The sequence below is a fragment of the Dermacentor andersoni genome, chromosome 6 (genome assembly GCF_023375885.2).
Source record: "Dermacentor andersoni chromosome 6, qqDerAnde1_hic_scaffold, whole genome shotgun sequence".
Lineage (NCBI taxonomy): Eukaryota > Metazoa > Arthropoda > Arachnida > Ixodida > Ixodidae > Dermacentor > Dermacentor andersoni.
In genome coordinates, this window is record NC_092819.1 from 6,408,672 (window position 1) to 6,425,096 (window position 16,425).

The 16,425-nt window shown below is 48.5% G+C and overlaps 1 protein-coding gene across 1 annotated transcript in view; it reads left to right on the forward strand.

Annotated features, from left to right (window-relative positions):
- LOC126521632 (PX domain-containing protein kinase-like protein) overlaps positions 1-16,425 on the forward strand; it is an 85,203-nt gene that overhangs the window by 34,825 nt on the left and 33,953 nt on the right. The window contains exon 8 of the mRNA XM_050170333.3: positions 2,272-2,410. Coding sequence (XP_050026290.1) covers positions 2,272-2,410 — 139 coding nt within the window. The remainder of the gene's footprint in view (positions 1-2,271; positions 2,411-16,425) is intronic.

Here is a 16,425-nt window from a genome sequence, read left to right on the forward strand (position 1 = left end):
TATAGTAGCCACATCCAACTTGCACATTTTGAAGCGCATCAATAAGTCTGCCAAAGCGTCCAACCAGGAGCAGCCAGCAGTGAGTATGCGTGTGGTCTGACCTTAAGTTTTGTGTGGTTTGAGGCTATTTCAGCGTTCAGAACTAGTCGAAATTAGCGAGACTCGACGGCTATGACACCAATAAGCAGTGTGGCCAAAGTTTAATTCCTACATGGGCGGCCGCAGCCAAGCAGGAGCAGACAATAGTCGGCTTCTTCCGGAAGTATGGAATCACTATCAAAATACAAAAGCAGATTTTTCTTTACTTCAGCATGTTTATTAGACTGCATCACTAAATATACACAGTAACAGTAGAAAGAAGCACGCACTCTTCTTGATTGATGTCAGATATTGGCCAATAGTAGCTTCGTATGGGAATATGATATATTACGAAATAAAGCATCCAGAAAAGAGTGAGGAGCAGGGTTCTGTTGAAAAGGGAGTGTTTGAAAGAAAGGGGACTTCACGCTCCGCTTGCGAGCTCCACGCACCGTGCACGTCTAAGAAACTTGCCTAAGATGTTCACAGCAGCATATGCTATACACAGGCTATGTTTTTGTACCAAGCCCAAGAGATAGTTCAGGACCCCTTTAAAAGGTAACATAATTAAAGGTCCCTGAAATGGTTTGGACAAATTTTGTAGACACACAGGGTACAGCTACAGTAAAACTATTGCGACATAGTTTAAATGAAGCATCGCATATTAAGAGAGCTACGGGCTATTACAAGTTACCCACCTCCCTAGCCATACTTTTCTTCCTCAACTCATTCGCTGAGAGATCGGGGTTAAGCTCTGCCTTCACTGGCTCTCTGTCATGATGCGGTGTTGTGGTGTCTACTCATGGAGTCTCGGAGCCAGTGCGCAAAGCCACTTTAATCTCTCTGCTAGCCACCTGGCTGTCAATCCCCAGTGAGAGCTATCCAAGCAGCATGTGTTGTGAGCATTCTGTCTCAGCGCCGAGTGTCAGTATTCTGGTAAATGTAGGCGAGCTGGGAGTTCTTACGGATGAGTGGAGGCATAAACTATAGCCCCCCCCATACTACTACCCCTGTGATGAAGGGGCCTTAACATAAACGTGAGCTGCCTGATCAGCCTGCACGGTGCAGCCACCTGGTGATGTAGAACTTAACCAGCCAAACACACAGCTAATATTGCTGTAACCAAGTGTAAAACATTTTAAATATTTAAAAAGACAACATGTTCACGATTACGCTGCTGCTGCTGAAAAATTTACACCAACAGCAAAGTAGAATACACTTGGTTACTGGTATATTAGCTGTGTGTTTGCCTCGTTGTGTTGTGTGGCACCAGGTGGTTGCACCCTGCAGGCCGCTCATGCTCACGTCTCCACCCATCTGGCAAAAACCCAGTCTGCCTGTGTTTACTAGAATATCAGACATGCTAAAGCTCGCTATTGTGATAGTAATCCTCCGGCATGAAGTGACGGCTGCTACCACGTTCATCCTGACGACGATCAGATGCCAGCAGCCTGATGTGCTGAAGCCACTCTGCTCGCCTGTCGCCTTGCAGAGAGACAAGATGTCGCAATCACAATGTTTGCAGCCTACAAGACAACAAGGGCAATTCATGGTCCTCACAAAAAGAAACCTTGAGACCAACACTGACCACACAGCTTGCGTCATCACGGAGCATATCATAACACAACCAGAGCACACTTGCTGTGTTCCAGAAGTGCTTGAGTATAGTGATAAATTGTCAGTGTGCATTCTTTTTCTCTTGCTTTTTTTATGGTATAAGCAAATCGACCAACATGCCAATGTTTACAAACAACGTTTGTTCACCATAAAGTTGGAAAAATTATCGATGATGCTACCTGCTCAGCCAGTCGGATAGCTCACCCAACTGATGTCATCTGCACCAAATACGTAGATTGTAGTGGGATGACTACCGATTACGGTGGCACCACTGCTATTGGTGGCGGTGCACATAAACAAATACACCAATAAAAACAAGAAAAATATTTCCTGTCAGTACTCCTTAAATGCCTTTGTATCTAAGCATGTACACATTGTGATGAGGATGTTATTCCTATGGCAGCAAAAAGGGCATCGGCCATTTTGGCTTGTTGACCACCATTCTAAGACTAGCCTACCTGTAAACGTTTCTAGCTACATCTCTTGCCATATGATAACAATGTTGCCATAACAGTTTTCTGTAAGTAGAAGAGCCAAGTGAAATTTCATGACAGGACATGCTGGTTCACATTGCAGGCCAAGCCCCGAGACAGTTACCTCAGGAAGTACGGCACCGTCCGGCATCCCAAGCAGCTAGCTCCAGCCACTGTGGCAAGGCTGGGCAAACAGGTGCTGCAGGTTCTGTCGGGGCTGCACCAGCACGGATTTCACCATGGTGCGCTGCCTGTCCATCACCTCTCTTGTTGGGGTCAAAGAACTCGTTTTGAAGTTGTTCCGAAGTTTAATGGCTATATCCGTATGTATGTGGCAACAAAAATGGTGGTACTAGAAGTGGAGGATTTAGTGAAATTCATTCCCCTTGTACATCAACATGGTATGGCAAGTCATGCCTAAACACTTTGTATCAAATTGGGAGGGGAAACTCAAGAGGGGAGTGCATATAAGCAGAGTACTAAGTGATTGCATTAAATGCTACTTCATTGCAAAAAGTATCACAGACAACCAAAAGCAAATACTAGAATGGGAATTTCAGTGAAGGCTGTCAGCTGTTGGCTGCAGAGGTTCAGTATGCATGGAACTGTACTAGAGTAAAAAAATAACATATGAGTAATTGCACTTACTCATTTGTAATAATTTTTTTCAGCACCTTAGATCTAGTTATCCTAGATTTAAAAGAGTTCAATTTAGCTTGGGTAGGATCACAGTTCCTGAGAGCTGGCCCTTTCTTATTTGGAGCGTGCTGTGCTGCAGTATGTGATGCTGTTGTATGTGAGTTACACTTCTTTTTTAGACAGCTCCTTCGTAAGTGTTGCTCACATACATTGTCCTGCTCCTTTGTAATTGTTGTGCATACAACGTTGCACCAATTAGCCTCGTTATTTTCTTTATTGAGACACCTCTTCTCTCAATATGTGTGCCAGCAGTACTGGCATCACTGTACTGTTATCTTTTTCGAGCCTGCCTGTCAAGTGTTACAACTTGTTGCTGGTGCTCGGTTCAAATAAGAGTGGTGACAATAGCGCCCTAGCACAATGTGTGCACCCAAATGTGGGAGAGCCCCACGACTCAGCGGGACAGTGCATGTAATAAGCTGACAGCAACTCACATTCTGCATGTGCCGACAATCCATGGGCACCCATTACCTCGCACATGTAACCGACATAGGGCAGTGTCTGCACACACTCGGAGCTGTCACATTGAACCCAGTCCAGAGGCATCTTAATGGTGGGATGCCGAGTACTGAACTTGCAGAGCAAGTAAGCTTGTGGCATTATGTACAGAGTCCTTATACATTGTGGGGAGCACATGTGCCCATTTCCTCCGGCATACTCATGTTGTCGTGTTTGCACACTGTGGATGTGTGGAGGGCTGGCGTAGACACAGGGCAGGCACACTGTGCCCTCTCCCGGTTCTCCCTCACTCTTGCGACGTGCGCATCCTTCCCCCCCGACCTGCGAGAAAGGGAAAGGTATCCAACGCACAAGGAAGATCACAAAGGTAAAAAGGCATAAAAGAGCATCACTGGGGGAGACTCGCTCCCTCTGTTGCCCCGACTTGGAACTGGACCACCGACCTAAGGAATACCTGCCATAATCCGTGAGTGGCCTCGTTGCCCGACTATTAAGCGCATTGAGGCAAGTCTGTTTATTACCTTCTACAAAGTGGACTTTCCCTATGCAAATGTTGCTTATTACTCACGGCAATAAACATTGTTCGAGTTGACACCGCTGGTTGCCTTATTCACCCAAACCCAATGTAGGTGCAAATACACGTGCTACAGGTTGGGGAGTACTATGAAACGACTGTGTGGCTAGACCCGGAGCTTGCCTTCAGCCCCAGCCTCATGCAGAGCATACCTCCACAACATATTGCAGATATACTGCCACAAGCTTACTTTTCTAAGAACTCAGTCTGGTCAGTGGATCAAGTCCTTAGACCTAGCTGCAGAAACAACTGAGGCTTCTACTGCAAGACTTAGTACCTATACTGGAGATTAAAGAAACCACATGGACAAGCATCGGCACCATAAAATATAAATTATGATTAGAAATTTGATAGGTGTGAAGGTCCATTGGTAGGAGTCTGCTGCAAGTAACAGTGACCGCTACAGTAATGGTATTGAAGGCAAAAGCCAAGGCTTTGGGACAGCTGGCACAGTTGCTAGACAGGAGTTTCTAGACAAATGTACTTGCTTGTCTTAGACATCAAAAAGCTGTAAAACTGAGCTTATCTCTGTAGGCACCTTCTAAACCATTCCTAAACTATTTCAGGAGGTGCTGAACTGGAGTGAACTAACATACAATGTGTGGAGATGGGTTGTTAAGTGACGGTCAGGAAAGGGCGCGACCATAGAGTTTCATATTAGTATAACTAGAGGGAAATCTAGCACTGCGATCGTTCAACCATCATAGGAATGATGGAAAGTACCGGCTACGGATTCGCATTCTGTTGACTGGCGAACTAGTAAACGTTGACGAATTGTAAGCGTTGAAAGAACATGTTTTGACCGTTTGGGCCTTGGTTTGTTAAGTGTGTTAGGTAGGCGCTGTAGCGTTATGTGCTTTATGAAACTTCAGGATAAGAAAAAGAAGGCACTACTGATCCAAGACGTAGACAGTTGTACTTCTAGTGGCTTGACAATCAAATTTTATTGAGGGCTTCATTATGCATTGGTCGTTTATGTGCTCATTGAAATGCTTTAGGACTTTGAGAACACAAACTTACCTGTGGTAGGAAAAGTTGCTGCTTCCTGGCTGTAGTCTAGTGTCGCAAAATGGTTAAGTGCAAAGCCACGCCATAACGCTTCGGAAGCTGTTCATCAACACAAAATAAAATGAAGCATACTCGTCGGAGGCCTTAAGCATCCCTGCTACCAGAGCAGCAGATGTGCTTAAAAGTACTTGAAGACATTCAGCAATCGGGACAGCCGACACAGCCTTTCAAAGCAGGGAGAGAGAGTTCGCAAGGGCCTGTCGTCTGCGAGAAAAGTCTTGTGTTCTCAGCGAACAGGTGTCGTAGCAGACGACACTTGTAGCATTCCTCTCAAGGGCGCAACACTTTCTCACAATACAACATCTTTATTTCCATAGATACTTGATGAGTATTTTTATATAAGTACATGCACGGTTGTTATTGCTGTTGTAAAAATAAATAAATTATTATTCTTTGGTGCTTAATCGGGAACAGAGTTGTACAAGAATGCATACCCTGGTGTGTCCTGGTGTTAAACAGAGTAAACCGTGCTTCAATCTCAAAGTCATACAAAGTTTACGTAACCTGTTGTGCATTATATAATACACTGCAGAAATAAAATTAGATTTTACGCGATAATACTTGAGTATAGCTTAGTTTACTGCACCACAAGCAAGTGCCATTAGTCTGAAGATCGAAGTCAATCCATAGCCTGTACTTCTCATCATTCCCATGTAGGTTGAGGCAACGCTCATGAGAGCCCCCGTAGACACTAGCGCCACATTTCCCTCTAGGGTATTTATTTAGAAACTCTATGGGTGCGACGCTCCTTCATTCCGCAACGCACAAAGCGCTACGGCAGGGCTTGTCAACTCTCCAACATGGCGCAGAGGCTTCAGAGTCAGATCGCCAACAAACGCGGGTTTATTCACCCCAGATACAGCACAGTCCGACAGTCACGGCACTTACGGGCAAAGGATCACCGCAAGACTGATTGAGTATGCGCTCCCGCTGCGCTAGGGCTAACTGCTAAGCGGTCCACCAAGCGCGAGAACGAGGAGTCGCGGGAGCAAAGGTCCCATGTAGTGAACACATTGCGGGCCTGTGAGCCTCTGCCACGGCAATGAAGCGCTCAGCGGAAGAGAGGTCGGGTGGAGAGGGTGCCCGGGGGCCGCCACTCAAGAGGCCAATCAGGGTGCGTTCCGGTGACACTTGCTCATGCGGTGATTCAAGCTGGGGAGAGAGAAGCACGGTTTGCACGGGAAATTAGCTCCGGCACGCTAGCCATTTCCGCCATGTTGCCATTACGGCGGCGGTTCCCGGAAATCGAGCTAAGCACAATTCGCAAGCTGGGGGACGAGGCGCAGGGAGGCACCTCGATCCCAACAAATGTGCAGGGCGGATTAAGTGAACCTCAGAGTTAAAGCAACCTCTTCGGAGACAATTTTTCCTCATTGGTCATTAGTATGATGAATCACAAGCTGTTGATTGGCTTTGAAAGTTTACTTTTCCTACTGCCAGTTTGGTTAGCTTAGCATTAATTTAATCTGCAGTAAGAGTGTACGCCGAATATCTTTTTTAACACATGCCGGAGTCCCCAATCAACTTCCTGTTAAAGAAGTGATGTCAGCGTGAACGCGTAAATTAGGCTCCTTGACAGGGATGGCGCCTCCATCTGAGAGCAATGAAGCGAAGTACTGCATCATGACATTAACGAGCGCAGACAGTGAGTGCTTCGGTAGTATCAGCGTTAGGTGCTTTACTCACTGCAGAGGAGGCTCCAACGCAATGTAGCCTGGTATAGGCAAGGTGTAGGCTTTCTGCTGATGTGACGATGCAGTTTCCACACATGGTTTGTCTTTTGCGTCGGATTAGCCTGTGATGCCTCATCGCCTATGGAGTGCAGCTTCAACATGCATCAGCAGTGCTTACATGCCACCTACTGTTTCGCTTACAATGGCACCAACTAAGAACACTGTTGTGCTAAGCGGTGCAGAAGGCAACAACACGGACGGGCGAATCTCGCTTTGGTCCTGCGAGAGACACACCAGCGTGAAGGAGAATGTGTTTGCAGCACATGCTGCAAACTCTGCCACTCGCATTCCTGAAGCTGAGTGCGTCGCAACTCACTGGCTTCCCAAGACACTACGAAGCCGGACCGAAATGCTCGTACCTGCGCCGCAGTGACTTGGCAGCAGGACACCGCTTGCCAACAGGATGCCGCATGCCAAGAAAATCTGCAACACAGTCGCCAACCCACAAATTGTGCACCTTTCGCTGCAGCAGACCGTGAGCTCACGAAGAGATTTACTAACAACTCGTTCGGTTTCGCTTGTGTGGTTAACGAACGCCTGTGGTTTACGGCGGATGTGCGCAGTGCTCCGTTGCGTGCAATCCAGTGTTTCCGGGGGATGTTTCCCTCTCGCGAGTCATTCGACATTTTTCACTTGTGTGGCAGTTGTCAGAGATTTCTGTGCAGTAGTAGGGTGCTGCTGATGGCTACCTGTAACTTAATTCTTCACGTACAATAAACATGCTACAACTTCTGTGAAGAGACGTTTCACGTTCGTGTTCTACCAATTCATATGAAAGAGGGATTGACCACATTTTATCTCCTCCCTTGGCCAGTGGCTATAGAACTGATGAAAGAAGACATTTCAAAGGCAATGAAAACTCAGTTTAAGCTGCACGCCTGTGGTATCACGGCCTACGGGCCAACGAAAAAGAGAGCCAATTAGCCATAACCCAACATATGATCTCCTTTATTTTCTGACACCCAATTATATACATGGGGACAACATCGTCACAGTTGTTCACAGGGTTTCCAGACGGGTATCAAGCAGTGACCAAAACTAACGACACAACATATTACGCCGATTAAAACTTTCAGTGGTTTAGTAAGCTGTTAGTAGGTTAGTACTGCAAGGTGCTTTGTACATGAACAATTCGTGCTCATAAGGGAAATATAAGGCATGAAGAACGGTAACTGGTCAACAACAAACAAACATAATTTAGTGCAAGTACACTCAGCAGCAACTACAAATTCCATATACAAAACCTATGAGAGCTCCATTCTCTCCCTACAAAAAACAATTATCTCTACAAAATGCTCAAAACGACATACACTCTAGAGGGCACTATGCGCCATGCATTCTATAAATATGGTGTTGTCCAATAAAGGTGTGGGCATTCGTTCAGTCAACTCGGCTCCGAGTCACTTGGGTAGACGCGGCTAGTGTCTGTCAGCACCCTACATCGTACATGGTGTCAGAAGTGGCCGCCGTTCGCCCTCTCTGATAGCGAACAAGGTGGACGCTGCGTTTGCCGAGGTACCTGGACTCCAACAGCCATTGTGCTTCGACTTCGCTGACCTAAGCGCATGGTCTACCTGGATTGAGCAGTTCGAGGACTATGCCTACTCTACAGGATTGCACCAACCTACTGGCGAGGTTTGTGTACGAACGCTTCTTTATTGCATGGGTGTTCAGGCTCGCCACGTGCTGCCGTCTTTCAACTTGTCGGCCGAAGAAGTTCAGTCATACAGCATTGTTAAAAGCAAGTTCACCTCGTATTTTGTGTGCCCACTAAACGAAGTTCACAAGAGTTATCGTTTTCACAAGTGGACACAGCAAGGAGACAAAAGCGTCAAAGACTTTTATTCCGTGTTGCAGAACATGGTAAAAAGATGCAACTACGGCTCACCGTCCATCAAGGACAGACTCGTTCGAGACCGATTTATTTTTGGTTTGTTGGACAGCAGGTTATCAGAACAACTTTGCCGCACTTCCGGCTTGACTCTTGATAAAGCGCTTCTGCATGCATGGCTGCATGAAGATGTTGAATGAGAAAAACATGAACGAGAAAGCCAATTATCTGTGCCAGTAGCCGTTGATGTAGCGAAACAATGTGCAATGGCGTCCTGCTAAAAGGTAATCGCTTTTGTCATCCCGGCTTTGCTGCAAAAGGATACGCTTGAACTTATCTATGAAGGCCACCAGGGAATTAACCGATGCTGGCCAAGGGCCCAGGATTCCATGTGGTGGCACGGACTTTCACAGCAAATATGCAACAGAGTCACTCGCTGGAGACAGTGTGCAGTCACACAAGCGCAAAGAAGTGAGCGATTGGTGGTAACGAAGACTCCAGAACAACCGTGGCAAGAAGTAGGAATGGACTTGTTTAGTTACAAGAGACACAACTACCTACTAGTAGTTGATTATCGTTCTCGCTACCCTGAAGTCATCTACATGCAATGCACGAACTCTGAGGTGGTCATCAATGGCAGTCAAAAGCATTTTTGCTCATTTTGGCATGCCCACAGTAGTACGAAGCGATAATGGACCGCAATTTACTTCACATGCCTTCACAGCTTTTGCGAAGGGCTATGGCTTCCAACACATCACCTCAAGTTCAAACTACCCGCAGTCAAACGGGGAAGTTGAAAGCATAGTGCATACAATTAAAGAATTGTTTGCGAAAGCACACGATCCTTTTCTGGCTCTTCTGTCGTACAGAGACACTGCAGGCATCACAGGGTTCAGCCCAGTGCAGCTACTGTTGGGTCGTAGCTTGTGAACCAGGCTTCCCAAGACAGTTGACCGCCTGGAACCAAAGTGGCCTGCGCCAGACGATGTCAAGTACCAAGCTGAAGAGGTGAGCAGGCAGCAGAAGAAAGACTTTGATCGCCGTCATGCCACGACTGTCCTTCCTCCGCTGCAGCCGGGAGATATGGTGTGGGTTCGAGACATCAAGGATGTGGCGTGTGTCCTCAGCCCAGCCTCCAAGCCCTGCTCGTACGTCGTGGAAACACCCAATGCGGTGCTTGTGCGTAATAGGATGCATCTACTGCACTACTCGGACCAAACGATGAGCCAGCTCGGAGTGAAAATCACGAGGAGCAGGAAGAGTAGACCACAGTAACAGACACCACGGCAACAGCAACACCACAAGTCTCCAATGATTGTGCAGTGAGAGTCGCCAGGTTTAGACGTCGAGTCGAGACTCTGAGAAGACTTCACTTGTGAAGTGTTTGGTGTTTCTTGTGTGCATATCTTGGGGGAGGGATGTACAGGGCGCTACGCGCCGTGCGTTCTGTATATATGGTGTTGTCCAATAAAGGTGTGGTCTTTCGTTTGTACAACTCAGCTCCGAGTCACTTGGTAGATACGTCTAGCATCTGTCAGCACCCTACATCGTACATAAACTATAGAAGAAGAACACAAAAAACTAATAGAATTGCCAGACATAATCGCTGTAGCGAACAGGACCTGTACCCAGTTGTGGTTCAGGGGGGGGGGGGGTCCGGGTCAGGTGTAGCCAGTCGGCCACAACAGCAGGCTGAGACACCTGCTTGTGGCTCAGGCGTGTCTGGGTCAAGAGTAGCAAGGGTGGCCACAGGAGCAGGCAGAGACGCAGCCGGCGCTTGAGATGCCTCACAAGCAGCTGGTGGCCCAGAGTTTCTCGGTGACGGGAACCTCTGTGTGCTAGCCTTGTGAGCATTCCAGGTCTCCTCTGGATGCAGAGTACAGGGACCCAAAGGGCTTTGGCAAGCTTGAATGCATTCCAGGTCCTGCCATCATCGAGGCAGAAAGAGGACTGTTCATACTGCTCCAGCACTTTGCAGGAACTGCCAAGCGAGGAGTCTCCCTTGAAGGCGACGGAGTGTTTCCTCACCCGAACGAAGTCATCAACTGCGACGTTAGTCTTCTTCGCAGCTCAACGAAAATCTGGCCACTTCTTGCTGCTGTCTTGCTTGTGCTTCACTTGACGACGCAACTGATTGAGCTCGGTAGCTGGGTGCTTGAAGAAGGAAGATGACGGATACGTGACGACATCCAGGCATGTTCTCGGCAGCCTTCTATGCAGCAACAGAGCTGGGGCAACTCCCGTGGTCATGTGTGGTGTGCACCAGTAGATGCCAAGGTATTCAATGACTGCTGGGTGGAGTGGTCAATGCTCCAGCAAAGCTGTCTGCACGAAGTTCTTGAAAACACAGTTGAATCATTCTACAAGTCCATTCACCTGGGGGTAGTACACCGAAGAGTGCGGGAGGCGAATGACATGATCCTTCAGGAACTGGTTGAATTCTTGGGAACAAAACTGAGGCCCTTTGTCACACACAGCCTCATCGGGGTAGCCCTTTCGAGAAAATACTGAGAGCAGAAAGATTGTCACTGTGTACGTCGACACCTCGCTGTAAAACTGTACTTCAAGCCACTTGGAAAAGTAGTCTACGAGGGTGATAGCGAACCTGCACTTGTGTGACGCTCTTTCCATGGGACTGACGATGTCAATGCCGACCTTCTGCCATGGACACTCTGGCAGGGGCACAGGTTTCAGTGGAGTTATTGCTGTCTTGGCACTCTTGTCTGCAGCCTGGCAGACTATGCAGTTGTGGATGGCAATTTCCACTTGCTTGTCCATGCCAGGCCACCAAAACCACTTTCATAGTCGCGCCTTGGTGCGAACTATCCCAGCTGGGCTTCGTGCGCGGTGGAAATAACCTGTAGGGTCAGGGAAGGAGGAACTACAAGCCATTCCCCACACAAAAGCAGGTCTTTGACCATAGACAGTTCATTGCGCATGGCGAAGAATCGCTGAAGTTCACCTGGGCTGGACTTGTGGGGATGCCAAGATGATGCGACGTAAGCCTTGACTTGCTCCAAAGTAGCATCTTCACACAGGGACTGCTGGAACTGTTCTTTGGTGAGGCAGAGTGGAGCAATGAGAGACACAACCTCTTCATTGAACGAAGCATCTTCCTGTGAAACAGACAATGGAAGGCGGGACAGTGCATCAGCAACTTGATTCTCTGACCCCTTGTGGTATTTATGAAGAAGAAGAGCACAAGGACAAGGCCAGCCAGATCGTCTGTTCCATGCCTGCAGTGCAACCAGTGGGCCAGCCGGATTGCCAGTGCTTAGCACGAGTATAAGCCGATCGGGCAACCAGCTGTTCCTGCTCTGCGTCACCTGCCTTCTTGGTTACGAATAGACACTACCATCTGAACTGTTCAATACACCCCATTACAATTCGTGGAGGTGTGGGGTATTCAAGAACATCTACACCCTGGAACTCCGGTCTTGGACTCTGCCTCCCGTCATGCCTGACTGTCCCCAGCTGACGTCGCCACCACCCTCCGTTGCCTGCTCTGGCACTGTCCTGCAACGCCATCCAGCGGTTTTCAGCGGTACGGATGAGCAGGACGTCAATGACTGGTTGTCTACCTATGAATGGGTGAGCTTGCACAATCAATGGGACGATACCGCCAAGTTAAATGCCGTCATCTACCTTGTAGGAGTGGCTCACCTGTGGTTTAAAAATCACTAAGCCAATTTTCAGTCCTGGTATGCGTTCAAGACCAGTTTCGCTGAAGTTTTCGGTCGCCCCGCCGGCTACAAGTTGCGCGCTAAGGAGCGGTTACGAGAGCAAGCGCAACAACCTGGTGAAACATTCACCTGTTATATCGAAGAGGTTCTCGACCTATGAAAACGTGTGGATGCTTCTATGCCCGAAAATGACAAATTGAAGCACATTTTGAAGGGCATCGCCAATGACATTTTCGAAATGTTGATCGCCAAGAGCCTGCGCACCGTAGCAGAGCTCATAAACTTGTGCCAAAGCTACGACGAGTTGAGGAGGCAGCGTGATTTGACCAGGCGCCCCTCAGTGGCTGACGAGGCCCTCTCTTTCATGACAGTCTTCTCTGATCGCTCCCCCCTCCTCACACAAATCCAAGTTTTCGTGCGGGAGGAAGGTGCACGTCAGCTTTCTCTACTACTCTTCGCTGAGCTACCCCAACAGCAGCCGCTGCAGCAACAGCATCCTACACAGCTCGCCCCTGCGCTCCGTGCGGGTTATTGGAGACCAAGTTGCTGAGGCTCTACCAATGCAGCATCAGCAGTACCCTGTCGCCACACCACTTACTTACGCATCCGTCGCCACGCAGCTTCCTCGTCAATCACTTGTTGCGCTACATCCACGGCTGCTACCACCCGTTCACCAGTATAGTTGTGGAGCAGAAGACCAGTGTGCAATGTGAAGGGGGCGTCTTCCTGAGCCTTGAGACAACAGAAGGGAGACTAAGGCTTGGTGGTCCATATGAAGTATGAAACGCTATGCCCAGAGGCATGTGTGCCAACGCTCGCAGGCCCAGACGCCCGCGAGTGCTTCTCATTCACCAACTGCATACTTCCTATCTGCTGGGGAGAGTGTACGAGATGCGAAGGCGACTGTGCGTAGCGGGCACCCATCCATTTGTTGGAGAACGGCACCAAGGCCGCAGTCAGAAGCATCTGTGGAGACAACCACTGGAAGAGTGGGATCAAACATCTGAAGTACTTTGCTGAATGACTACAGGAACTTGACCTTTCAAAAACTAGCGTCGACCGCATCACTCTATATGAAGGGTTGATTCTTGCGGAGCAGAGCGCACATCGGATCCACGACTACATCAAGGCAGGGAACAAACTTGGCGTAGTACTCGGCAAGGCCGAGAAATGAATGCAAACCAGAGGCGTCAGTGGGAATGGGAGTGTTTAGGATAGAATCCACTTTTTTTTGGCAGCGGTGAGATGCCTTGGGCAGTGACTCTGTGCCCAAGAAAAACAATTTTTCGATGCAAAAGGTGCACTTGTGATTGAGCTTGAGTTCAACTGCCTTGATGCAGTGCAGAACAGTGGCCAAGTTCAGTAGGTGCTCTTATTCGGTCTTGCCAAACACAATGATATTGTCAATGTAAAACAGAATGCCGGAGAGCCCTTTGAGAATCTGCGACATCAACTGCTGGAAGGCTGCGGGGGCAGACGCCAGCCCAAAGCTTACCCGCTTGAAATGGAACAGTCCGTTGTGAGTCACGAATTCAGTCAAGTCTCGGCTCTCGGGATGCAGCAGTACTTGGCATGAGGCGGATGCAAGATCCAGCTTGGAGAAGGTAGTGGCACAGACGAGGCGGTTCAGGAGCTCTTCAATCTGAGGAAGTAGGAAGCTGTCGGCGATGACTGCTCTGTTAGGTTCTCGGAGGTAAACACAGAATCGAATGCTGCCGTCCTTCTTCCTTACCCCGACGATGAAGGACACCCATTCTGAGGCACTAACACGCTTGATGACATCCAGTTCTTCCAATCGACGGAGCTCTTCCAAAACTTGAGGTCAAAGTTTCAGTGGGAGGCGCCGAAGTTTCGATGCTGCAGGAGGCACCGCAAGTCGGATCTCGATCCGATGGACAAAACCCTTGGCGAGACCAAGGCCTGGGGTGAAGGAGGAGCTGAACTCACTAGACAGGGTCTTGTGAAGAGGGTTGGGTGGTGAAACTTGGCATGGCCCTGAGAGCTGGGCCAAGTCAGGTGTCGCTGGCGTGGTCGATGTCTCAAAGCAATGTAGAGGCGACCCTTCAATGTTAAGGTCTAAAGCCTTGATCGCATCAATTCTGAGGATGGATGTGCCTTTCGGCACAAGGTAGAACAGGAGGTAGGCCGTGTGTCCCTTGAACATGACTTCCGTGAAGAAGCAACCACGTACGGAAATGGAGCGCTTAGAATAATTGAGAAGCTTCACTCGCAGAGCAGAAAGAAGTAACTCGTAAACAAAATACTGCTGGAGTAGGTTCTCTCCCAGGATAGAAACAGACAATCCAGAGTCGACATGAAAATGCCAGCACAAGCAGGACCGACCACGGTAAGAATGCTTAAACATGGACTTCATGAACAGCAACGGTGCAATGACGCTACTGTTTGTTACAGACTGAGTGGTGGGGCCCAAGGCGACCGCAGTGAAAACACCACTGGCCTTGTGCTGACCTTGCACTGACAGGAGGATGATGAGGGCCGTTGCTGGTGGGAACTGCAACGAAAACAGTGCGGTGCCGCCTTGTTTGAGTCGTGACAGCGCTCAGGGCAAGTAGACTGACGGCGAGACGAGTGCGGCTGGGTTGTATCCCCTGAACGCCAAACACCTCGTGAAATTACCTGCTGAACTACCCAAGTGCAAGCTCGTGAACTTGCTGAGCAGCCTGCTCCAGTTGCTGTGCCAAAAGCACGGCACATGAAAAGGAGTGCGATGAATCTTCTAGAAGCAACAGTTCATGCAGGGGTTGTGACATGATGCCTTCTAAAAACTGGTTGCGAAGGGATTCGTCAAGGGCAATGAAAGAACATGAAGCAGCAAGCTCTCGTAAAGCGGCGACATGCTCTTGTATGTCCTCGCCTGGCTGCTGAAGACGGCGGCAGAAACAATGGTGTTCTATGACGACGTTGCTTGGCGAGGCAAAATGCTGCATTAACGCAGTGACGGCTTGCTCATATGATGATGGGGCAGTGGCCGACATTTTGGCCTCATCGGAAGCTGTCTCGGTGGAAGCCAGCGGGACGGGTTCGGAGACTTTGGATGGCAGAGCGAAGAAAATACGCTGACCTTCAATTCCCAGGCTGTGTAAAAGGAGGGCTTTGTGTCATTCGGGCGGGAAGTTGGATGCTCCATATGCCAAAAAAAAGGTGCCAAACATGCAAAATCATTGTGGCCATGAAACCGGTGGGCGGCCCTTTGCAGGCAGAAACGGTGGTGGTGGAGCGAGGCCGGGAAAACTCGTGACGTGGCCGGCGTGACTGCAGGGGAGATAACGCCTTCAGAAAAAAGTTAGAACGATCTAGAACCCTCGTCGCCAGTGTGGTATTGTGGCCTACGGGCTGACGAAGAAGAGTGCGAACCAGCCATAATCCAACGAATGATCCCCTTTATTTTCTGACACCCAATTATATGCACGAGGACAACAGCGCCACAGAAATTCACAGGGTTTCCAGAGGGGTATCAAGTATCGACCAAAACTAATGACACAACAGTGTCCGCGTGGCCACTTGCATTGTTGCTCATTGCGCTGTCTGGTCATGGGTTATGAGTGTGTTTATTGTGCTGTTTCTACATGTGCTCTGTAATGCATGTGAAAACAGCACAATAAACTTAAGGCGCCTGACCAGACGGTCTGACATGGGTGGCTATCCGGCAGCCGCAAGAACGCACTGCTTCCGACCATCTTGCCTTGTTAGATGTAAGTAACCACATCAAGCAAACTACTGCAGGCAAAAAACAAATGAATTGAAAGAAATATATTAGAGAATTGCTATACAACCCAGGTACGCAACTTAGCAAGCGGAGAGTTTACCACAACTCTAACAAAATGGCCGACTTGCGATCGTTTCTGTTCTTGTACTATTAACTAACAGCGAATTGTTGAGGCATCTGCCGCATATTTTCTTTCTTTATTTCAGTGTTTCTAGAAACCAATTCTTGTGCACTTTACCTACATTCTACTCTACATTTTATCTGTAGCATATATGTAAGGTGTAGGCACTGATTACCATCAAAGTGAGCTACTGCACATATATTCTCCATCACGTTTGTGCTGAATCCTATCTATACAGCACAAACTACATCAAGTAGATGAAACATCATCAAAGTATATTATGTGCAGAGCACATCAGCGAACGAAGGACGGACAGGTGCTGACTTCCGACTCGGAAGTACAACTTGGAGATGGAAGTCAGT